The sequence below is a fragment of the Trichomonas vaginalis genome, chromosome I (genome assembly GCF_026262505.1).
Source record: "Trichomonas vaginalis G3 chromosome I, whole genome shotgun sequence".
Classification (NCBI taxonomy): Eukaryota; Parabasalia; order Trichomonadida; family Trichomonadidae; genus Trichomonas; species Trichomonas vaginalis.
In genome coordinates this window covers 22,510,114-22,535,476 of record NC_067203.1, presented here as the reverse complement: position 1 = coordinate 22,535,476, position 25,363 = coordinate 22,510,114, and the positions used below count along the sequence as shown (strand labels likewise).

The 25,363-nt window shown below is 31.5% G+C and overlaps 10 protein-coding genes across 10 annotated transcripts, besides 2 other annotated features; 6 read left to right on the top strand and 4 right to left on the bottom strand.

The window, feature by feature from the left end:
* Positions 1-1,524: 1,524 nt before the first annotated feature.
* On the top strand, positions 1,525-2,594 carry TVAGG3_1031950 (uncharacterized protein; the record flags this gene model as incomplete). The annotated part of the gene is made up of 1 exon (XM_001312818.1): positions 2,082-2,576. The coding sequence occupies one exon, from the start codon at positions 2,082-2,084 to the stop codon at positions 2,574-2,576; it is 495 nt and encodes a 164-aa protein (XP_001312819.1).
* Positions 2,595-2,824: 230 nt separating this feature from the next.
* Positions 2,825-3,424, top strand: TVAGG3_1031940 (uncharacterized protein; the record flags this gene model as incomplete). The annotated part of the gene is made up of 1 exon (XM_001312819.1): positions 2,825-3,424. One exon carries the CDS (start codon positions 2,825-2,827, stop codon positions 3,422-3,424), a length of 600 nt encoding a protein of 199 aa, XP_001312820.1.
* Positions 3,425-3,589: 165 nt separating this feature from the next.
* Positions 3,590-4,508: a mobile genetic element.
* A 26-nt stretch (positions 4,509-4,534) lies between these two features.
* On the bottom strand, positions 4,535-5,120 carry TVAGG3_1031920 (GTP binding; the record flags this gene model as incomplete). Its single annotated transcript, XM_001312820.2, has 1 exon — positions 4,583-5,104. The coding sequence occupies one exon, from the start codon at positions 5,102-5,104 to the stop codon at positions 4,583-4,585; it is 522 nt and encodes a 173-aa protein (XP_001312821.1).
* Positions 5,121-5,755: 635 nt separating this feature from the next.
* Positions 5,756-6,999, top strand: TVAGG3_1031910 (uncharacterized protein; the record flags this gene model as incomplete). The annotated part of the gene is made up of 1 exon (XM_001312821.1): positions 5,761-6,921. The coding sequence occupies one exon, from the start codon at positions 5,761-5,763 to the stop codon at positions 6,919-6,921; it is 1,161 nt and encodes a 386-aa protein (XP_001312822.1).
* A 267-nt stretch (positions 7,000-7,266) lies between these two features.
* On the top strand, positions 7,267-10,523 carry TVAGG3_1031900 (armadillo (ARM) repeat-containing protein family; the record flags this gene model as incomplete). The annotated part of the gene is made up of 1 exon (XM_001312822.1): positions 7,267-10,266. The coding sequence occupies one exon, from the start codon at positions 7,267-7,269 to the stop codon at positions 10,264-10,266; it is 3,000 nt and encodes a 999-aa protein (XP_001312823.1).
* Positions 10,524-10,886: 363 nt separating this feature from the next.
* TVAGG3_1031890 (3'-phosphoadenosine 5'-phosphosulfate transmembrane transporter protein) lies at positions 10,887-12,360 on the top strand (the record flags this gene model as incomplete). Its single annotated transcript, XM_001312823.1, has 1 exon — positions 10,958-11,920. The coding sequence occupies one exon, from the start codon at positions 10,958-10,960 to the stop codon at positions 11,918-11,920; it is 963 nt and encodes a 320-aa protein (XP_001312824.1).
* A 102-nt stretch (positions 12,361-12,462) lies between these two features.
* Positions 12,463-13,941, top strand: TVAGG3_1031880 (regulation of vesicle fusion; the record flags this gene model as incomplete). Its single annotated transcript, XM_001312824.1, has 1 exon — positions 12,463-13,941. The coding sequence occupies one exon, from the start codon at positions 12,463-12,465 to the stop codon at positions 13,939-13,941; it is 1,479 nt and encodes a 492-aa protein (XP_001312825.1).
* Positions 13,942-14,010: 69 nt separating this feature from the next.
* On the bottom strand, positions 14,011-15,018 carry TVAGG3_1031870 (uncharacterized protein; the record flags this gene model as incomplete). The annotated part of the gene is made up of 1 exon (XM_001312825.1): positions 14,404-15,018. The coding sequence occupies one exon, from the start codon at positions 15,016-15,018 to the stop codon at positions 14,404-14,406; it is 615 nt and encodes a 204-aa protein (XP_001312826.1).
* A 2,457-nt stretch (positions 15,019-17,475) lies between these two features.
* Positions 17,476-18,399, bottom strand: TVAGG3_1031860 (uncharacterized protein; the record flags this gene model as incomplete). Its single annotated transcript, XM_001312826.1, has 1 exon — positions 18,178-18,393. One exon carries the CDS (start codon positions 18,391-18,393, stop codon positions 18,178-18,180), a length of 216 nt encoding a protein of 71 aa, XP_001312827.1.
* Positions 18,400-19,841: 1,442 nt separating this feature from the next.
* Positions 19,842-19,889: a mobile genetic element.
* Positions 19,890-21,987: 2,098 nt separating this feature from the next.
* On the bottom strand, positions 21,988-25,162 carry TVAGG3_1031840 (ATPase activity, coupled to transmembrane movement of substances; the record flags this gene model as incomplete). The annotated part of the gene is made up of 1 exon (XM_001312827.1): positions 22,518-24,968. The coding sequence occupies one exon, from the start codon at positions 24,966-24,968 to the stop codon at positions 22,518-22,520; it is 2,451 nt and encodes an 816-aa protein (XP_001312828.1).
* Positions 25,163-25,363: the final 201 nt, after the last annotated feature.

Genomic DNA, 25,363 nt, shown 5'->3' with positions numbered 1-25,363 from the left:
ACATGGTGCGAATATCAATGAAATAGATGAAGCTGGAAAAACAGCACTTAATATTGCAACAACGCTTAATCGCAAAGAAATAATTGAACTTCTTATTTCACATGGTGCGAAAAAATAATGTTCTTACAAAAAATATTTTTCTTTATTTTTCTGGTAATTTCCAGGATGAATTTCATTAGAAAGAAATACGTTTTTATCACTGATTCTATATATTTCTCTAAATTTTTAGTTTTGTGAATCTTAGATGATTATTTCAAGCTTACAACAATCTAACATAACTTACACCATATCTATCGTCAAGATATTCCCAATAATTCGATATATAAATTGCAGGAATAAATCCAAATCTCAAAAATTACACCTCTAATATCTGTCCGTGCTATGAACAACCTCATTCCAGACACTAACCCAAATAATTAGAATTTTTGATTAATGATTTTTCCAAAGGTACAGACACTCTAAAAAAAAAATCAAGAGTATTTTAAAGCTTTCATTGGGGCAGTGCAATAGAAAATAGCAGCCTACGCTTTATAATAGGATGTTTACTCGAATGACCTCCTAAAGATTGATTATATTTTACATTTTCAGAAAAAGTCCTTAAAAACTATTCATAGCAATAGGATAGCTTCTAAAATGATTAAAATCATGAATCACGTTTACAGGAACATGCATTAAAAAATCAAATTTCGATTCGATAGGATCTAGCCAAAAATTTTGTTAGATAATCAAATAAATAAATCATATTAAAATTGTAAATATCCAATAGAAATCTACAATAATTTGGCATATACAATTTTTTTGGGAGAGATTTGATTGCGAAATTAAAATGCTTTCTTGCCTTTTTGCAGAAGTAATTTTACTTTACTTACCAAACGATTAATGCTTACCAAACAATTACTTGGATTTCATGAGATTCATTTCATATTGAAATTTGATATCTTATAACACTGTTGTTGTTTGATATCACAATCAATAACCATTACCAAACATTTACATATACACTTTGATACGTTTATTCTATTAACTTGATAAAATAACAATATTGTTTCTAAATTATGAAATTATTTTAAGATAAAATGTAAATTTATAAGGAACATATTTTGAATTCTCCGATTAAATGCATGTATGAGGTATAATTTTTTTTTTAAAATAGGAATTGCGAATAATAGAATGAAGAAATAAATTGAAACATAGTTCGAAAATGCATGCGAATCAAAAGAACAACGAAATTACGATAAAAATTTATAACTGTAAATCATTGGCAATTAACTCACAATTTTTGAATATTATCACAAAAGTGGACTTGATTATTTTTCATTGCCTGAAAATATGGAGTTTGACGAATTTATATCATGAATTGAATTTAAATAAATTTACGTAAACTTCAGAAAAATATAAATATTTTCATACAAAATAGTTTCTGAAGAAGGCTGAAGCAATTGGTATAATTAAATGACATTTGCGTAAATAATATTTCTTCGGAATAAAATAATCTCAACTTGTTCTCAAAAATACCAGTTTACAAAATGAATCTCGCGTTTTACCTTTTTTCTTCAATTATAAAACAAGACACTAGTAGAAAATCACACAGATTGCTTTCACAAGCTTGATTTGATTTCTTATTTGATGAAGATGTTGACGTACAAAAAGTTACAAATTCAAATCAAAATTGTAATTCTAATTCTTGGATTTATGGATGTAGATTTCACGATCAACAACAAACGACAATTGTATTATCAAATTCATGTTTCTTAGTTGAAAATTGCTTTTTTACCAAATGCAGTAATAACAATCCTAATCTTTTTGCAGGTGTTATATATACTTATAATTGGAAAAAGCTTGTTCTATATCGCTTATGCGTTTCTGATTGCCATGTAGTTGATTATAATTATCCAGCACATTTTTGGTACACAAAACATGAAACTAAACCAATATTTACAAAATTTATTGATTGTTCATTGCATAAAATTGGAATATCTACCGATATTTATACTGATATTGCCTATATTGAAAATTTGCAACAATTTCATGGAATTAACACATCTAAAGAAATGCAATCACAAGATTACATATATAAAATTATGAACTCTGAAGTTGAAATTTTTTATTCAACTTTCGAAAAAATTAGTTCCTCATCAGAAAGGGCAACAATATTGAAATTCGGGTCATGTACTTGCATGATGAAATATACTAATATCATTAAAAACAATTATGATTTCCCTATTATAGAGAATGATAACACCCCTCTTCATGGATATCGCTGTGTAATATTGGACAATAATCCAGAATTAGAAGGGCCGCGAGGATATCTAATTTCAGGTGCAAGGATTATTACTTTTGTGGAATCGTATATTGCAAATAATGGAGATCATTTGCAAGCCGAATTGAAAATGGGCTCAGAAAACAGTTTCTCAAGAACTAATGCAAACCTGAAACGCGACGATTGCGATGGCTTTGCATCAACAATTTTGAGGATGAACGAAAGAATCTGTCAACCTTCTTTTGAAAACGAGCAAGAGCATTTCCTTGCAAAATTAGTTGTTGTTAATATTGTATCTATTTCTCATAAAAAATGAAATAAAATTATGTATGAATATTTGTATAAGTTGAGGTATAACACTAATGCAATAGTTTTATATCAAATTAACAGTTGAGTAGTTAGGGGTGGCTGAGATATAGTGAAATCTCATTGATTCATTAAATGATCTCCTTGAAGAACTTTCCTCATCATTTAAATCAATGCTTCAGTGGTTTTGCGTACTAAGGGATGTATTAAACAAGAATTTCTAGATGTGAAATTTAGGACGATAAAAAAATTCTAAAAATGGGAGCGCTTTACTGGCTTGCAGGCATTATAAGCAGTGGATGCGTCTTCATTTCAGTTTTTTTACATATTTTCATTTGCACCTATGTTAAGAAGTCAGGTATCTATTTATTGGACGATTCTTTGATTGTAACAAATCTAATTTCAACATTTTTAGTCACTGCGTTTACAACTGCAATTTTAATATTCAAAACATCAAATAACATAAATCATACAGCTGTTTATATATCAATTTGTGCATTCATCTGCTTCTTTGAATTTTACATCGGATTACGTCTTGCATTCAATCCAGCTATCTATCTTTCGTCATTACAGGCCATCTGGAAATTAAATATTGAGTCAAACGAAATAGATACAATACAAAATAAATATAAATGCTGCGGATTTTATAAAATCAACGACATCAGTAGCGATGATTGCCCATTTAAGAAACCAAATTCATGCTACTTTGCAATTAATAAAAATGTAGGCTCTAAAATCGTTACAACGGGTTTATCCTTTTTATTAAATGCCTTAATTCTTTTGATAACGGCCATCTTGCTAGTTATAGATGTATCTAGTAGCGACACAAACCAAGACGGGTCAATAAATCTCAATTAATCAAATAAAACAGAATTTGTAATTATTATTACGTCAAGTTCGTTTCAGATCTAATAATTATCTTGTATTTGTTAGTAAAGAATAAATATTTCTTATGAAATAAACTGTTTTCGATAAAATTATTCATTGATAATTTAATTTTACAATTTATGCTTAATATTGGTGGGCAACCCCAAATTTTAGCTAAAAGTGACAGGGAAAAAAACGTTTAGTATTAAAAAAAAAGACCGATGAGAGCTTCGTTCGAAATATAGAGGGAACTGAGAATGCGCAACCATTCTCAGGGAATATTGGATGCTATTCCCGTTCCCTCTGTATGGAAAATTGAGGTTTTCAAAGGGAGTTAAAATAATATCAAATTTATACTAATTTACTTCAAAATACAAAAGTATTTGACAGCTAAAATTAGTTACTTTAGCAAGCCTATCAATACCCTTTTACGATTATTGTTACTTTTTCGAAATAAAAGTAAAAACAAATTTATACTAATTTACTTCAAAATACAAAAGTATTTGACAGCTAAAATTAGTTACTTTAGCAAGCCTATCAATACCCTTTTACGATTATTGTTACTTTTTCGAAATAAAAGTAAAAACAAATTTATACTAATTTACTTCAAAATACAAAAGTATTTGACAGCTAAAATTAGTTACTTTAGCAAGCCTATCAATACCCTTTTACGATTATTGCTACTTTTTCGAAATAAAATAAATTTATTATCAAAAACCTTTTTTTCTTAGTAAAAATAAACGAAATTTTTTACCTTATGAACTTTTGATGGAAATATGCAAATTTAAAATAATAAAGAAAGCCGCGAGCGAAGCGATCGGCTTAGTTCGAAGATTTTGATTCAAATCTTTGCTGATCTGTAATTCGCGGAAGCCGCGAGCGAATCGAGCGGCTTAGGTCTAAGATTTTGATTCAAATCTTTGCTTATATTCCTTAAATTCTTTCTGAAACTCGCAACAGTTCCATAAAAAATTTTAAATTCTAAACTGTCGAAATTACTGATCGGTAATCACACCCTTCACGGGTGTGTCACTTTTTACAAGCGTGTCACTTTTAGCTAAAATTACCCCTACTCTCAAATTTTTTCTCGGTAGTTTAAAAAAATTTTTGTAATTTTTATACAGAATATTAACACTTTAATTTCGTTGGCTACTTCCTGCTCGTTTCAATTGCAGCAGAAAGCCATTTCATGCCATCATCTAATCCTTGGCCAGTTAATGCGCTGGTTTCAAATATTTCACAACGGTCTTTTCCGATTAATGGGAGCTCTAATATTGATGCAATTCTTTCTGCGTTAGCGGCACCCTCGATATCTTGCTTATTTGCAAATACAGCTATAGGAACTTTCCGCAGCTGCGCTGCATGTGCAACTTCGTGTATTTCTTCTTTCGCCGTTTGAAAATTCGACGTATCTGCTGAATCGACTACGAATATAACGCCTGATGAACCTTCAAAATAGTGCTTCCAGAGTGGTCGCATTTTATCTTGACCACCTAAATCCCAAAACAAATATTCTTTTCCACCAATTTCGATATTTTCTGCGACGAAACCAACTGTTGGCTGTGTGCTCTGTACTTGGCCTGTTTTCAATCGAAACAGGATGGTTGTTTTACCCGCAGATCCAATGCCAAGGATCAGGATAGTGTCTGGCTCAGACTGGACACAACCCATTATGTTTCGCTTTTTGACGGAAACCGTTTTGTAGAATTATTCGATGAGCTAAATTTTCAAAATTTTCTATATTTCAGATTATATTTGGATACCCTTATATACCTCCATGAATTTTGCAAGTAGTTTTTGTTAAAATTCTCAAAAACTAATTTTTTTTCTCCAATTTTTTTGTCAATTGGAGATTAATCACAAATAGATGCCTTTCAGGCATTTTTATATGAAAATCAACCTAGCTCTACAGTTCGGATCATGGTATTCTGTCCCCGATAATTTATGAAAGAAAAGTCGATTCAACATTTTAACCACATGCCGTACAGAACAGTGGAAACTAAAATATATCATCCAGAAGGCTGTAAAACGATGGAAAAACTATAACAGAATAAAATTTTAGTTAATACATATATGGTTATAATGTATTTGGATAAAAACCCTTGAATTAATAATAAATCTATCTCATTCATGGCTAATTATTAAAATTTCATGAATGATGAAATCTTATGAAATCTGAGATTGCTATCATATCCATTCATTCGGTAAATCCAAAAGTATCTATTATATTGATTGTAGCTTCTCGATTTCTAACAGAAAAATTCATTTAGATCTTGTTATTAAAAAAGTGCCAGAAGAAAACTGACATTTTTGTCCGTTACTTTTCAATGTATCCCCGTTTTTACACACGAGATGTACCACCAGCTGGTATAAAAAGCAAACAATTTGACGGCGTAAATGGATGTTTTCAGGATGATGTAGAATTTAAAGGACCAAATGCTCAACTTCCTTATCGAAATCAACGTTTAGGTGAACCAGGTGTTCCACTTCATACACACGGTGTTATTGATCCACCTTTACCATCAAATCTCGTCTTTGGCGTTAGCAGTGGTTCTAAGAACTTTTCCGCTGCTGATTGTTTGAAGATGGAACCAGACCATGAAACAGCCGCACATATGAGATTCGTCGAAGCTCAAGAAAAGAATTACGAACGTAGCAAGGCAAAACTTGGCCAAACACGCGATGGAGTTGCAGTTATTCCAGAAGAACTTAAGACAAGAGGCTTTGGTGTTAATACTCGCTTTGGAGAAACAGCCGGACAAGTTATTCAAGGCACATTATGTGATATTCCAAACGATGTTACTCTTACACCAGGATATCAAACAAGAAGAAATTACGATTGGGAAAAATCAAAAATCAACTTAAGAACACATACATTCGGTATCAAGGGTGAAGGCAATATCGATCACCTTAACGAAGTAATGGATATGACAAACACAACTGGCGGAACAAATCTTGTTCCATTACCTGTTGATCGTGCGGACAATAATCAAATCGTTCCAGATCCAGATCCAGTTGAACCATGGACACGCACTACAATGAGAACAATGACTGCAGATCAGCTCCATGGAACAAGAGATCCAGCACAGAGACCACCAGCTGGCCTTTCTACACAAGCCATAGAATTTACTGTTGGTGATACAATCAGAGGCATGGGCCTTATGGACGCTAGAGGTCCTACAGAAGCTTATCGTGATAGGGAAGTTCCTCAGGACATGACATTTGGCATTAGAACAAAGCCTAACCCATTCCCCAACCCATTACGTGGCCCAGGCAGATACGTAGCCCTTGGCCTTTCAGATGAAGATTTCCTCCTTCTTAGAGATAGAGCTCATATCGTTCCTGTTATGGTTAAAGCCCTTGCACTTAAAGAAGAAGAGGCTAACCAGATCTTCGACACAGTTTCTAACAGATTTGGCAGAGATAAAATATCTATCTCTGAATTTCACCAGGAGTTCAAGATGCAGCAGTCACAAAACTCCATCTAATTGCTTTATTTTTAAATTGATTTCTTTTTTTGATTTATTTATATTGATAAACGTATAATTTTTTTTGTAAAAACACCAATTTCGAATAGAAATATCTTTTTATTGGCACAACACAAGCTTAAGCTATAGCTGGAACTGTTTTCTCAGTAAAAAATTAAGATTTTGAATTATTTCATGTTTCTCATAGCATATTCACATAAAATTTGATCAAAATTTAGCTATCTTCGATTAGAAAAGATCAATATCACAAAATGACAATATGAAATTGAAGTTTTGATATTCCCGGGAAAGCTCTCAATTTCACTCAATTTTAACGTAAAGTTTTGCCGCGCAAAGTATTGAAATATGGATTTTAATCCATCTGCTTTCCTAGTTCTTCAATCACAAGATCAGAATGCTCTCGATAGTTTAATGAGCGAAATTGACGAGCTCCACCAAAATCCAAATTTCATTTTCGCTCTTATTCAATCATTAACATCTGATGTATGCAAAAACCTCTTTATTGCCAAGCAAATATTGATCCAAATCAAAAATTCAATCAGACTCAAATGGTATGAGAATGATTTTTGGCCAGACGAAGCTAAAAAAGTTATAATTGAAAACGCTTTCCAATTGCTCTTTGTTTTACCCAACGAAATCCGTAATTACATAACATACATCTTTGAAGAAATCGCTCCTCGCTATTATTCTTATACATGGTGGGTTGAATATTGCATCACTTTGTTCGACCAACATTCAGAATTGACAGAAGTTGCTTACCTAATGACCATTGTCAACTTTTGGTTCAAGTCATGCTCCGAAAGAATTGATTCATATGAATCAGTAATTGATGAGATTTCAATACAATTATTCCAAAGGATTTATGCTTACTTTGATACATCAATTGAAAACGCTTACAACAATTGCAACTATGCAATTTTACTTGATATCATTATCAAATCTCTGAGATATTCACTAAGTTTTTCATATTTAATCCCCGAGAGTGGAATTTTCGATAATATCATTCCAAAAGTTTGCTCATTGCTAACAATGTCTGATTCATCTAATGAATTTGTTACATTGAAAGTTTCAATCTTAAAATTATTAAATACTTGCCACTCAACATTAATTGGCAAGCAGAAGAAAAAGAAAGCGATATCAAAAGATCCTAGAAGAGTTGAATTCGCTGCTCACTTCAGAGAAGCACTTTCTCCGATTATTTCACAAACAATTCAAACAATTCTTCCAAATCCACATAATCCTGCTGTTCTCGGAAGAATTATTTATACAATATATCAGTTGATATTCTTTTCTATCGATACATCATTAATTAATGAGAGTTTGTTTAATTTGATTATTTCTGCCTCTCAAATTACCCCAGATTTACTTAAAGAGCTCGAATCCAACCCACAATTATTCATTGCTCAGGAAATGGATTACAACCTCATCAAGAAATCCATTCCTAGAAACGTAACTTTTGAAATTATTAACACATTATTAACAAAACACAACATTGAGGGTAATGTTATTATTCAATACATTTCTCCTGATATTGAAAATGATAATCCTGAAGTCATTGATGCTAAATTGTTCTTAATTGGAGCTTTAGATTATTGTTTCAAGCAAAAAGAGTTCGAAAAATACCAAAAAGATCAACTCAAAGCCGAGAAGCATCATAAAACTATCGGAGAATTTGAAGTCCCTAATGTTCTACCACCAGAAGTTGCTGAAATTTGTGAAGCAGTTATTGCTCATCCAAATTCTCCACTTTATTTGGTTCTTACAGCTCTCCATGTTTATGCAAAAGTTGTAAGACATGTTGATCCAGAACATGGCTGTGCTGTTGCATTAGAAGTTATGCAAACTGAAGTAGCTCAATCAAATCCACTTGTTGTTTTGTTCAGTTCCAAACTATTTAATACTTGTTATAAGAGAATTTCGGGATCTTTCGAATTCGACATAACTCCATTTGTTGAACTTGTTATCAATGCAGCAATGGAACTTCCTGCTCGTGGTTTATTCAAGTTCTTCTCCCTTTTGGTCGAAAAGAACCCTCAATCTGTTGTTCCATGCATTTCTGATGTTGTTCAAACTTTGACACCATTTTTAGTTGAAACAATTGGAAACGAAGACCAATCATGCGTTAATACAACAGCAGATTACATTGTTAGCACTCTTGTTGACATCATGGATTATATACAAGACAATACAGAGATTATGACATCTCTTCTTGAGTTGATTTATCCAACAATTGTCGAATTAGTTGCTTCGGCAAATCCAACATTTCCTCATGAAGATTTCATATTAATTCTATCATTCTTCTCATTAAATATTAAGAACCATGATAGAGTTTTCTATGAAGGATTTATTAATGTTTATAATGCCATGATTGCTCATGATGATTTCTCTCAAATTTTACTCAAAACAGCAACACCAAGATTTGTTTGGTATCTTTATCCTTTGATTGCTGATCAAAACGAATTCGCTGCTGACCAGGCATTTTCTACTGCTGCAACAGAGTCAGCAATGCTTCTTTATAACTTGTTCATACAACATAAGAAAGATGGAGGATTCACATGCGATCCATTACCATATATTTTATATTTGATGGCTGTTGTAACACAAGGATATGGAATTGTTGACTCATTTATTCAAGTTGCTTATGCTCAATTAGAAAAATTTGTGACAAAGTTCCAACAGAAGAAGAAGCCAAGAAGCAATTGCAACATGAGAATTATTGTTGCACTCGTTTATTTGCTTTCAGCTTCAAGTCAATACAACATTGAAGTATTGCAAGGAATAGCTCAAAACGAAACAATTTTGAACTTCTTCTTGAATGTAATTCCTCATCATGTTTTGACAACATACAAAGAAAGCAAAGCAGGAATAATCCTTCTTTTGAATTTATTAAAGCTCGGTGTTACTCCTGCTTTCCAGGCAGCTTGTTACATGGTTAACAGACTCTTGAAACTCAAAGAACGTGATAATTCTGATGACGAAGATGAAGAAAATGTCGATAATGAAGAAAACGATGATGATTCAGATTCATCGGATGACTCCGATGATTCCGATTCTGACGACAGTGACTCTGATTCAGATGACTCAGATGATTCCGATTCAAGTGATTCCGACTCTGATTCTGATGACGACAGTGACGATGATTCAGATTCCGATGAAGAGGAAGAGACAAAGGATGAATCTGACGATGATGATTATATTGTCAGTGATAGAATCATTTGTCCTTACCATCTTCCAATGGAATCAATCAATGAATTCGAAATTTTCAAGTCACTAGTCGAAGAAAATTCAGGTTTGATAGGATTGATATCAGAAGATGAAGCTAAAGTTCTTCATGATCATTTCTAATCCGATTATCTCGTTTGTTTGTTTATTTATTCAGAATAAAATATTTTTCATCTTTTCATTTGAAGTTTATTCCAATGAACATGCTCAGAATTTAAAAGGTGTTGCAAAGCCAATTGATTTCCGGTGTTATTTCACTTCAATCCCGATATTATTCGCCATTATGTTCGATATTTTCGATCAAACTCAGAGAGAATCTAGCAATAAAGATAAAAACAATTAGACATCGAGACAAAGGATGCGTTAATCTATGAATCAATTTGCAACTACAGCAGTTATTTTTCTATCGATTTTGAATAAAAATGTGAAATTTATATTAATGCAATGATATAGTTAATATTTATTTCAGAATTTTCGAAGCCATTGAATATTTATTTGTAACAAAGTTTTGAATACTTATTTAGATACATCTATATGTAATGTATAATAAAATTCTGCGAGATTGTTGGAGAAAATAATGAATCAATAAAAGTGACAATTTGATTTATGGGTTAATATTACTCCACTTCGTTTACTATTACAGTGTGAAAATCAAATTTGAATTGCCGTTATTTCAGAAATAACCTTTCAATTTTTTTGATTTTTGAATGAGTGTAAAATATATCTTTCAATACAGAAACGGATGAGGTCAGACCTTGTTAGCAATAGGGCTCCGAAACTCAGTTGGTTTTTCATAATATTTGGGTTCATTGGAATGATGATTTCATTTTCCATCCAATCGCTGGCTCGTTACCAGCTTATTCTCGAATATAAATTGTCAAACCCAAATTTCTTAACATTTTTACAACTTTCTTCATTTCTTTTCAGCTCAATTTACGTAGTATATCGTATATCGAAAAAGCAATTCGAGCTTTCTCGCTACTACAACGTAATTTTCATTTCCATTCTCGTCACTGTTGCGATGATCCTCACTAATTACTCTTCATTCAAGCTCACTGAGTCAACACAAATACTTTTCAGATCTCCGCGTTTGATTCCCATCATGATTTCCAACATTTTCATTTTCCAAAAATCCCATTCAATTCTTGTAGTTCTTGGCATCTGCTGCATGGTATGCGCTCTCGTTGCTTTTGCTATTGACGAGTTCTCAGAAGTAGCACATTTCGATATGAGAGGCATCATTGCGACAATGTTTTCGATATGCATTGACTCTTTTGCTTCAAATCTTGAGGAAAAGGTCCTCATGGAAGATGATGCAGGAATTTACCCCACGCTTTGCTTGGTATTCGGTCTTAGCAACATTTATATGATTATTTTCAATATTTTTAACGGCGACTTCCTGAACGGTCTCAGCATTATTCACAAATACCCAGAATGCATACCGTACGTCGCACTCTTTACCTTATCGGGACATTTTGGCTTCTATATCTTGTTCAATATCACAAAAAGATACGGATGCATCGCTGGCTGTGCCCTTGTTTCTATTGGAAAGCCAATTATGTCGTTCATCCGCCAGCCAAAATTCACCCACATGACATTTTTCTCTATCATTTTGTTATCTTTCGGAATTATGCTTAATGTTATCTCTGTTTCATTAGGAAAGTCCGTAGATTACGTTGAAACAAAGGATCAGGCTGCTGTAGCTCAATTCCCCTTGATTGCTGAAGAAGAATCCGCAGATAATGACGATGACGTTGATGATGGACCATTGACTTAAGTTTTATAATTTATTTTACTATGAATTCGTGTTTGTATTAAATTGTTATGTTTTTCTTGAATTATTTTACGATTTTATTTTTTGAACTTAAAAGATCTATTAAAAACACTCACCATCGTTATACATCAAAGTTTGCAAAGCTTTATGGTGTTCTGTAAGCATTTAAGTTGATTTTTAATATTTCTATTTTGACATTTAAGGAGTTAATTCCAAAGATATTTAAAAGTCCTTGAATATTATGTGGGGTTTTACTCACAAATTCCTGGAACTCTATCCTAAATGATCATCATCTCAAAAATGAAATTGAATTTCAAGCAGAATAACAAAGCTTGGGCTCACACATTGACAACCCATTTGAGGTATTTAAATTCTACATACAGATCAGGTCTAAATCTCATTCCTTCAGCAAAATTTTACCCTAAATCCATGTCAATTTTTTTGCTAAACGTCTTTTTTCTCGGATAAACTAATTCTGGTTGAATAATACAGTATTTGATATAACATGAATCTTTCATCAAAATTTAACTTCAAAGAATTTTTAAATGATTGGATCTGGATCGGCAATAGGAACTGTCGTTGGTGACGATAGTCACATTGTCGCTAAAATAGGCAAGGATATCGGGGCTAAATCATTATTTAACAAAAAGCTATTAATAGAGCTAATTATGAAAAGATATTCTTTTCCTGAAAATCATCGTCCTCTAATGTGGCGTTATATACTTCGTATTCCAATGAATGACGAACAATATACAACATTAGCTTCTCAACCAGTTCATCCAACAATACGTTTATTACCTAATTCATTACCAATTAGATTTTCTGCAGTTTCACACAGATTAATGCGTATACTTTCAGCTTTAGTTTACTGGCATCCTCCTCTTGCTGAATGTGACTGGCTTCCAGCTCTAGTTTATCCGTTTTTAGTCATTTTCGGACGTGATAAGCTTGCAACTTTCGAAGTAATCATGACAGTTATTACAAATTGGTGCAGCGAATGGCTTCATTTCATTCCAAACCCACCAATTACAATCTTATCAAGAATTGATAAGATAGCAAGAAGGCATGGTGGTGAGGCACCATTAGCACGTGCATGGCCAGCTCTCAGAAGCTTTTGTGGCGAAGTTGCTTCCACAGAAGTTGCTAAAATGATTTTAGATAATATTCTTTCATTCAAGCCAGTTTTCATCGAATATTTAATTGCATCATATGCATTACTCAAACCAGGAAGTATTATTGATGAATTCAATTACAAATTTGTCATCAATCGCGCAAGAAAGTTTTTCGAACAAGAAGCAGCTACTTCTCCAAATCAAAACAATTTCTCACCATTACCACATGGATATTATCCAATTCTTCCAATTGTCGAGAAGAGTCAGATGTGGCGTGAGAAAGAATTACAGAGAATCAGAAGTGAAGCTGAACAAACTCGTCAACAAGCAGCTCTTGTTAAAGAAATTGAACAAGAGTCAACTCGCATTGAAATGCAGCGCCAGTCTTGGATGGCTGAACGCCAATTCCTTCGAGATATCGAAGAAATTCAAATGGACGAATTCAGACGTCGCGAGAAGGAGCAATTAATGAGAGAGAACTTAACAGAAGAAAGACAGATTGCACAGAGATTAGAGAGAATGAAGGAAAGAAAGATAGAGGAAGAAAACGCTATCACAGAATGGCAAGATGAAATAAAGAAGGTTGAGGATGAAACAAAGCAGATTGTCGACATGAGAAGAGAAAATTGGGGAAGATGGTTGAACTTAAAGGAAGAATCAGCCAAAGTCGACAAGCAACAGGTTGACCAAGAACTCTACTTGTTGCAACAGAAAGAGAACTTGTTCGGCAATCAACTTGATGAGCACAAGAGAGTTATGGATGAAGCTGCACAAGAAGAAGCCAAGATCCTTGGTGATGCAGTCAGAAACAGTCAGAAACTTGAAGATGAGAAGAATGACTTAAGACAGTCATTAGAAAGAGCAAGACGTAACCAAGAAAAGTCTTTTTCATTCACAAGACAAAAATTATAAATGTTTTATTATTTATTTGTTAATTTTATTCATACCAATATCTTTTTTTGTATAATAAAAATTATTTATTAGAAATTAAATCCTTAATACTCCAAATTCCAAATTATAAGATGGAGATAAAATAGAGTTTGATTGAATCTTTTGGATTAGGTTCTTCCAAAAAACATTAAAAAGCAAATATATCTATATTTTAACTTGATTGTTCAACATAACAGACATTCTTCATAAGCTATTTATTCAGTTGAACCATAACACTAATGATAACGAGAACAACTTTCCTAATGGAACTTATGTTAATGTAGAAATGAATCACAAATCCAAAATTTGGATCAGATTTAACAAATCTAATTGAACCATTCTAAGTTTCGATATGATCAAATCTTATAAATTTAGCATGGTATTATGTTTTGATAGTAGTTCCAAATATTTGATCAGTTAATAATAGTATAAATACAAAACAATTTATTCATTTTCCTGATCTATATCATCAGACTCTATATAATCTTCTTCCATTAGATCTTCCTCCTCTTTGGGTTTAATCCAAAGTGGCGGCAAAGAATCAGAAGAAGGTTCCCTTTGTTTAGGAGGGATAACGGTAGGTGTTTGCGGTATTAACGGCGGTGGAGGCGGAGGGGGTGGTTTAGGTCGCATGATATTTGAGAATAAACCTAGAGCGCGCGAATGTGTTGCTGCGGTTCCTTCAACTTTTTGAAGTTGTTGGTCTTTGACGCGAGCAGTCTCTCTGAAGAATGATGTAATTCGTTTTTCTGGATTTGGTTTGATTTCTTTTTTTTCTTCTGGCGGCATTGGTATTAAATAATGCAAAAGTGTATTTTTTAACTTAACTCCAAGTGATAACCCAACCGGCGCCACAAATAAGTGATCACCATTCTGTATTTTATAAAATTGATATGAAAATGAACCGACTAATAACATATTATTAAAAAAAACGAATCGCATTTTGGGAAGAGTCTCTAAATGCTTATCAAGATTTTGGACGGCATCTGTTGAGTCTACAGTCACTTTATCCACCTGGTTCTTCCCATGATGGATGAAGAGAGTGAGAGACTCACTCATCCAAAAATTTTCTCCCCCTCAGATTTTTTCATTCTAAATTTTTTTCAAAAAGGCATGATCTTAAAAGTACAATAAATGGGCATCTATCTGTCGAAAAATTATCCTGCAAAAGTAATACATAAACTTGCTTCATGTTTGATATGATCAATGTTCATTTTGACCCAATTTTCAATAAATAGCTTCAAGAATTGAATAATGGGTTTATCATCAGTCTAAACTGCATATTTTACTTTAATGACGAATAGAATGCAATTGAATTCCAATTATGAATCAGAAAATGTATATTACATTAATACTGCGTTTTCTCATATAAAGCACATATTATCTTTTTGTATCAAATAATCTGAACAGTAATCGGATCTTTAAAACACTTTGATTTTTATCATTATTTATATTTATAGTGAAAACGCATAAATTCGCGACAAAATAAATATAATTGTTACGTAGTTGACAAAAATATCAATTTAAACATTCTCAAATGATAATAAATTTTGAACAATTTAAAATTCAATAGATGCGACAAAAGTATGCATTGTTAGTGAAGTAAACATAAAAGTAAAAACTCTGCTTAAGTTAGAATACGTAAGTTAAATTTTTAATATTGATCGTTATTAAAGGCGTCAAAAATTTTCTCACTGGGTTTTCGTCTATCAATCCCAGCTCATTATATACGCAACCAATCAAAAATCTGATATGGGAGTCCAAGGCTAACTTTTTGTTGTCTACCTAATAAAAGAGGAAGCAGCATTAGTGAGAATAATCGCAAATATTCAATTTAAATTATCTTTTTATTCTTAATTTAAAGTGACAAAAAGAATAAAAAACCTATTCTAAGGCATGTTGTTATGTAAATGAGACTAGACATCATATTTTATGTTATGAAAAAAAAATATTTAGAATTTTAGAACAAAATAAATAGAAAAAATAGCATAACTTATGGATGTGCGTATATTAAATTTAATAAATTAAGAGAAGTTTGTAACTAAAATTAAGTCTTATTCCAAAAGCAAATTTAATTGTATAATAAGTCTGGATCTAGAGTAAGCCTTAGTCTACAGCTATTCTGTGTCAAAAATAAGTCACGAACCATAGTAAGTTTCGGACTAGAGTATGTCTGTAATTCGAATCATTCATATTCTTCAATTATCCCGCCAAAAAAATTATCGTCTTTTTATCATACCATAGTTTTTATCAATCCCGTTCTACTAAAAAACCTTTATATTGGTGATTTCTTTGTTAAACCCGTATTTTTTCATGTGAATCTTATTGTATAAACTCTAAAAGTTCAATTTCCGGTCGAAAAAAACTTGAAAACAATTTGTATTCGACGAGTTAAAGAGCTCTATTTATTCTAAATTTTCCAAAAAAAATTAGATTTCGTTTTTTCGCTTCAAAAAATGTTGTTTTAAGTTTTAAAATTTGTAATTCAAATTTTTTTGGAAAGATTTACGATTTTTTAATACTGCGAATGAGTTTTATTTTACATACTCTATTGATAAATCATATTTTTGTCGAGATATAACTTTTTTTTAAAAAAATTATATGCAAAGAGTGTTATAGAATTCTAGAAGGTATAGTGCATAATTTGAAGTATACTATCAAATAAAGAAATTTTACAGTTTTTTAGTTTTATTTAGATGTACGTTATTTTAGATGGCTTCGTCGAAAACAAAGCATGTCTGTTAAGTTTATTCTTAACATGGTAAATAAAATGGCAACGAAGCCCAGTGTACTGCGTCTTATGCCGTAGTTTTTGTTATCTTCATACTCAAATACAACAAATACAAATAGATTTATTACGAAAAAACGTATAAAACAAATAATATATTTATTTCTAGACAAGTTGACGAACATGTAGCGCAACTGTATCGCTTTAGAGAACAGTTCTTCCAACACCTACTCATTCAGTGAAAGATTTAAGAAGAACTCTTACTCGACCTTAACTACCTACGCTTTGCTTGAACAATTCCCAACGAGGTTACTATAAGGTTGCAAGTCTTGTCAAAATGTAGTATGCAATACGTTGGGGAAAAATAGATATATACGAACAAACTACTACAGTCTAGCAACTAGTCTTTAAGTGTAATGTATTTTTGCTACAAAGAGCTCATAACGAAGTCAAATTTTGCAATTTGATGTCAAAACTAGCTAGTTGTTGAATCAAATAGCGTTGTGACTTTGTATACATCACGATCTTGTGGTATCAGAGCTGTACTGCTGCAGACTAATTCAACTAAACATGAGCAAGATTGGGATTTCTATTCTCTGGGGTGCGAGGCTCGTCCAAAGTTCAAGCAGCTACAGTGTTTTGGATCACCTAAAGAACTTTGGGAATTCAGTTATTACGTAAATTTCTCAAGATGAACTTGAGAGCAGCGCAGTTATAACGAAAGTCTCTGATGAAAGGCAATGATTTCTTTCATGAATGATCTAACGTTAGCTTGAAATCAGGAAAAGAGACTATTGATGACTTACTTTCCATCGATGGTGCACAACAGCAGGGAGGGGATTGGTGGGTTTGGGGAAATTCGCTGAGGCACTAGTGTCCGGATTGTTCGTCAAATAGGTTTCCTTTCCTATAAAGAAATGACACTTTTTTGGCGGCTTATTGACTCAGAAAAATTTGAGAGTTAACGAATAATTTTGGCGCCAAAAATAATTTCTCTTAATTTATTAAATTTAATATACGCACATCCATAAGTTATGCTATTTTTTCTATTTATTTTGTTCTAAAATTCTAAATATTTTTTTTTCATAACATAAAATATGATGTCTAGTCTCATTTACATAACAACATGCCTTAGAATAGGTTTTTTATTCTTTTTGTCACTTTAAATTAAGAATAAAAAGATAATTTAAATTGAATATTTGCGATTATTCTCACTAATGCTGCTTCCTCTTTTATTAGGTAGACAACAAAAAGTTAGCCTTGGACTCCCATATCAGATTTTTGATTGGTTGCGTATATAATGAGCTGGGATTGATAGACGAAAACCCAGTGAGAAAATTTTTGACGCCGTTATTAAAAATATAAAAATTTACAATAAAAGTGAAGAAATTTTATGTAGATTGCAAAAAGAAAGTTCCATTTGCATTGAAAGAATCATTTAGTAGTGAATATAGCATGGAAATGATCATATTTTTTTGAAGGCTCTACTTTTAAGAAGAAACAGACATATCTTCGATAGGATTACCCTTACTAGCTGCAATTTTATTGGACTTTTCAATAAGCTCCGTTGAATGTGATGGAGATCTTAGAGAACCATTTTCATCTGGTCTAGCTTCTGGGTTGTAAGGTTCCGGAAAATCAGTGTTAACAGTAAGCTGCTTGCCATCGTTACTTTGAGATTCATCGGCATCTACTTCTTTACACATTTTTCGGATTGTTCAAAAACTGATCATCGACCAATTCAAAATTCTGCGAATTAAATTTCAATATATTCTATACACAATGCTAGATAAAAATTTAAAATTTTACCGTCACATTCAAAATTTCTCGATCAAATTTTCAATAGTTTGCAATCACCAGAGGTAGGGCAACGATAGGTCAAAAAGGCTTCTCTGATAGATTTCCTTGCCTTTTGGATATGCTATAATATATAGCCTAGCATGATAGGATATGATGTCAAAAGTTAGAACATAACTTAGGATCTTGAGAAAAATGAAAAACAAAAATTACATAAAAAAAGAAAAAATTTATCTAATTTGTTTTTTTGGACCGAATAAGTAATTTTATTGAATTTCAATACGACACATAGATTTTATTATTAGTAATAAATATAATGGTTTACTATTAACAAGGAACCTAAACTAATGAAAATTTGATTTCAAATATTGTATATGATTATCATAGATTACCAAAATATATTGCTATTTATGAGGATATAATATTGATTATTAGTAAATCGTATAAATTTAATAAATATACCATGAATATTGAATGAATTTCTTGATTCATAGGGGTAAAACGCGCTTTTATATGATTTAGACAGAGAATTTATGAGATGTAAATAACACAATAAAGGTTTATATTGAATATTTTCTAAAAATAAATCGAAATTATAAAAAACAATACATTTATTCATTGAAACTACTTGGACAAATATGAAACAAGCATTCAGGCAATACTTTTGAGACTTCAACGCATCTGATAATTTTTATATAACTTCACCTCTTATGCTTAGAGTGGAGGTATTGAGATCGTATAAGTATAGATGAGCTCACATTCAGATATGATGTGTGAACTTCTGTTTTCACTGCAATTTTGAATCAGAATAAACTCAAAACAAGAATAAAATGATATACTCACTCTCTAAATGTGTTCGAGATTTAAAGTTGTATGAATAAAACGATTCATCTTTCGAAGCCTCCCATTTAATGAGAGACTTCGAAAGATGAATGTATTCATGTAGATGAAATACTATATATGACCATGTGTGATACTAAAGATATCAAAATGTTCATTTTTAAGTGCAATAGAAGGGTTATCTCTCGTAAAATCTCAATTTAAGGAAGATTTAGAAAGAACTCCTTTCCTAAGTAGATAGTGTGTGGTTTCTGTCTTTTGGTTGATCAGGAACTATGAAATTAAGTCGGACAGAAAGAAGTTCTTTCCAAAACAGACTCCAAATGAGTTGTTCGAAAAGAACTTCCTTCTGTATATGGATAATTGTAGTTACCGCACTGAAGTATGTGATTGTGATGATGGAGTTCTCGATAAATCTAAAATCGGATTAAGATTAATTGAAAACTCAAGTAATTCTTTGAAATCTTGTGTTGTCTGGCACTATAATAACCAAAGAATGAGAATATTATGTTGAATGATGAGTACGTGTGCTCGGCATTCGCCGAGCGAATTGAGTTTAACGTACTATGAAAAGTGACAAATTTGGGCTTTTTTTCCTAGGGTTATGATCTCTTCCTTTCTGCTCAATACGACAGAAATGAAAGAATGAATTTGTACTCCCTAATTGATTACTACAATCTGTATCTATCTTTAACATAGAATTAGCTGCATTGTGATTTATACTCCAGAATTATTCAATTTAAGATCAACCTCGTAAATTTTAATCATATTGCACCAATACTCCTACGTTGAGATAAGAACATGATTATACATACCAAAGCCCCATATTAAAAATCAAAATTTAGCACCTCCATTATGCAACCACATTATTCGTCGCAAATAAGTATATTTACGCATATTATGATGCATATTCACACAACTCGTATACATGAAAAGTTATTAAAATCAGACAAAATTATTGCAATAAGGGAAAAAAAACAACTTTATTATATATGTTAGTAATGAATTACAAATATTTCTACAAATAATGCTCAATACTTCATATAATCTTCGAATATTTCTTATTACAAGTTAATACATTTTGACTCGAACATGATAAACAAAAGCCGACACGCTGATTACTACATTTATGAAAATATAGTACGTTTCCATTCATCTGTTTACTTGTTTTTGTTGGAATAAAATCATTTTTTTTTCTTTCATGAAATAAGAATTTTGCTGCGAAAGCAATATCTCTAACAATAATTAATACATTACGTCAACTCTGGAATGAGTATTTATCAAATATGATATCAAAATTAAAAATTAGTTGTTTTTTATGAGTAAAAACGATGTAAATTGATTATTTGACTAATTATCAAATACTTTGATTTTCCAAATTTTTTTCGAAATTGATTTTTTCATGTGAAAATTCAAATTGTTTAATTTCATTTTTGAAATTTTGAATTTTTTTTGGAATTTTGAGTTGATCAATTCAGCAGAATTGATAATGCTATTGCTTTAGGGCATACCACAAGGTGATGAATAAAAGGTGAACATTAACAAATTATTTTAAATCACAAATATCATCCTCATCAACTTTAATTCTAAAAAGAACTGTACTGAATTATGAAAATGCATGATTTACATTATTAAAATCTTTGAATGAAAATAGTACAAGATAAGTTTTTATTCATTTTTAATTAGATTTAAACGAAAAACTACTCCATATTAAAATTTAAGTCGAGAAATCGTATTTTGTTCTTATTTGTCAGCATTTTGTAGACATTCTAATCTTGAATTAATTTGTTACATGATATTATTAACAAATTTAACTGAAAAAATATGTTAATATGGAATAAACCATGATTATATAAGCTATCAATGCTATATATACATATGTAAAAGATTCATATTAACTCAATTAACAAAAATGATAGATTTTCATAAAGGTTCAATCTAGGTTCGTTAGAAAATTTTGATTTTTATATAGAAGACATAGTTTCATATACATAATTAAATTTTCAAACAAATTTGATCATACCATTTATTAAGCAGGATAGTATATTAATTACTATCAGTATAAAAATATAAAAATGATTATATTTAATTATTGCATAATTTAGTCAAAGAGTTATAAGCCTCAAGTGATCGTTATCACCTTCAATGCACGTATACTTTATTGATTCATAGATATTTAATCTATGTTTGACATGTTGTTGTCGTCATTCGTTTTGTTCCCATTCTTCCTAAGTTAGAATTAGAGAATACACCATCCACATCATCTAATTTGGTCCTCAGCGATAGATTGGTTCATTTTGGAGGAGTCCCATCAGACAGTTTTCGAGCACCAAATATCAAATTTTAATGTATACAAATCTTTAGTGATTTATCTCTTTTATGATGAGTAAAAGGTTTCTGCTCATCAACATTTGATTTCCGACATATATGATTTCTAATTGCAATTATTTACTTTCTTTTTATAATCTAACTCTGTGACTCATACCATAAATTAATTATTGGAAAGTGTCAATATGTTTGGCACAACGCATGGCGGAAGATACCAAACCATGCAGGGAATATGATACGTTTAAGATCTCCGAACTTTTTTTCCAAAAATTTTCTATCGTTGCCCTACCTCTCAATCACCTTATTTTTTATTATTTATATTTGATCTACATGCAAAGGAACTAGTTTTTATCGTTTCAAATTACGGTAGCTATCTGAATAATTAATTTTGAATCTTTACATTTGTAAGAATAGCATATCGGACATAAAAAACAGCAAACGTTCACATGATAGTAACGATTGATCACAAGTAAGAGACCTTCTATATCTACTCCAACTCTTTTTCAGATTCGACCAGTGTCATAGTTAATAGTCTAATCATGAAATACATTGTAATGGTGCGTGTATTACAAGTGAAAGATTTGCATTGGATTTGAAATTACTTTTGACCTTTTTCAAATGCATATTCTTCGTACCTTTGCTTGTATCAGACAAAACTATATGAAAAAAGAAATACCACACTAAAAAAGTTATGCTTCCCTAATTAAAAAGCTAAATACTAATTGTAAACATACATATTATTCAGATTTTAGCAGTTTGATTTAAATCCATCTTTACTAGCACAAAACATATGTTTGCATTATCGACAATTACAATTTAAAAATAAAAAGTTATAATATATTACTATATTTTTAATAGCACATTTCTATTTAAAAGTTTCTAAGTTTTTGTCACTTTGGTCAACACTGTCGGTATTTTCGTTCCCTTTCTGTTCATTTTGTTCACGTTCTTGTTCTGCTTTAAGTTCAGAACGCATAACAATCTCCATGAAGACTTTCTCAAGTGGGGAACATGAGCATGTGAAGAATTTGATGCCGATGTCACTGTCTTTGCCTCGTTGAAGGATCTCGAAGATGTCTGAGATAGAGACACTCTCACTTGGAACGGAGATGATCATTGATGTCTTTCGTTCAATTGAAAGAACAGCGGATGGAATGTTCTTGAAGATGTATTCTTTAACTTTAGATGAAACATATGGAGAATCGTCATTCAACAACAAGTCAATCTTCCACACGGTGCCGAACTTGTTTGAGAGGTATTGTGGAGTACCAACAGTGAAGATGCAACCATTAACCATGATGGAGATGTTGTCACAAAGACTCTCTGCTTCATCAAGTAAGTGTGTGCACAACATGAATGTTCGTTCACCTTTGTATTGGTTGATCAACTCATGCATATGATGACGAGCAATTGGATCTAGTGAAGATGTTGGTTCATCAAGAAGAATTGTCTTATAATCTGACAAGAATGGGATTGATGCTGCACACTTCCTTCGGTTGCCACCGGACATGGATTTAACTTGTTTGTCAACATGTTCCGAATAATCCATAGTATCAACAATTCGGTTGATAAGTTCTTCTGATTCACGACCACTCTTGTTGAACAAGTAACAGAAGAATTTCATGTTCTGACGACCTGTTAATTGTTCTGTCAAATGGTCATCGAACTGTGGACAAACTGCAACATTAGTAATGTCACTTGTTTCAACATTTTGACCGTTGACTTCGATTGTTCCACTTGAGATAGGAACTTCTTTCAAAATCATCTTCATCAATGTTGTCTTGCCCGCACCATTAGAACCCAAAAAGCCAAAGATAGATTTGTCTTTAATGCCTAATGAGACTTGGTTGACTGCACAGATTGGATATCCTTTCGTATCATGGAATATCTTAGATACATTGAATATCCTGATCGCATAATCATTAGGATGCAATCTCACTTGTTCTTCCATTTGCTTCGATTCATCTGTTATATTCATTCCTGCTTTGATTGCAGCGAATTCGGCGAAATTAGCTCCAAATGATATTTTAGAGTATTTTCTACTGATTTTCTCACTTAAAAATTCAATAAGGAATAAAACAAATGGATAAACAGCAACAGAAATGAATAAAACAATCAAAACATAGTGATAATCTTTGAAGAAATCTAAATCTTTTGGAAGTAATACACTGTTGTCAACTGTTGATTGTGAAACTGCCTTGAATGCACCTAACCAATTTCCAAATGGACATAATAAAGTAATTAAACAATATATCTTTTTATAAATTGCTGGAACTACTGTATATTCTGTTGTTATTACTGTGATGACCAAAGATAGATTTGCAATAACGAAAATAACTGGTCCAACATATCCTTTCATAAGGAATGACCAGAAATATGTATAACATAAAGGTAATAATGAACAAAACCAATTAAGAAAGAATGTTCGAATATAATATGTCTTAAAAGATATCAGTCCAAATGAAATATACATAATATAAACAAATAATGAAAATATCGACATAAACAATGAATCAATAATAAACAAACCAAGCCAATATGCGAATTTTGATAATCCACATGATAACATGTAAGGACGAACAGGAGATTTAATATCTTGTATTGTTTTATGCAAGAAAACAGCGGCTATTAATATAAAAGAAACAGGAGCAAAATAAGGAATAAATATATCATATGAACCTTCATCGCTAGCAGAATAATAATCACCATGATCCGTTACTTTCTGTCTTATTTCTGCATCTCCTTGGACACTGAGTTCATCAAATACAAGGTCTAGTAATGCTCTTTCAAATAAACTTATTGATTTATATTGATAAGAAGAGTTAAAAAGATATCTGAGTTGAAAATCTCCTTTTGATCTTCCATCTTGTTTAGAAAAAGATGTTTTACCATACACTTGAAACGCTATTGGTATGTTTGATAACAATTTAGGATTAATAACCCTTTCAAATTGATAATCATTGAAATCTTCAAAAGTGTCAAAATCAACGTATTTCAGATCAACATCGAGCTTCCTCTTTAATAATGATGTAAACTTATCTGATAATCGCTTTTGGATTTCTTCACATTTGGAACAATTTTTGTTTGATATTCTTCCAAAAGTTAAATTATTCGTATTAAAGGTAAGGAAATCCATATTATAATCTTCAATCGATGTTGTTGTTTCTTGTGAAACTGCTTTGTTAATGCCAACAATAGAAGAAATTAATAATGAAAGGATAACAATGAACAGGAAAGAAAACTTTGAGTTCCAATATGTGAGTAACCTTCTATACATGATACCGATGAGCTGATTCTTGAACAATTTCGTATCCATCTTTCTGTAAATTCGAATGAATTCTTGAATCTGAAAGAAAAAACCGAAAATTTAGATTATGGCTCAAAATGCGGACGACTGAAATCATTTATTCATTAGCATTGATGACTATGCTACAATTATCATAGGAAATCTTATCCCGATAATTCCGAATTCTGAGGATTTGGATTAGCCATTCATTTTGAAAGCGGCGGTTAACTAATGACTTTTCTGATAAATGAATACATTGAATTTGAATGGGGTGGTTTTTAAATTATGATAATGATCCATTGTGTTCAATCTGTTTATCAGCATATGAGTAAACCAAGTATTTGTAAAGTATTGAAAATATTGAATTTTACTCAATTTTGATAACCAGTAAGATTAATGAAAAACTCTACCATTCATGAAGGCCT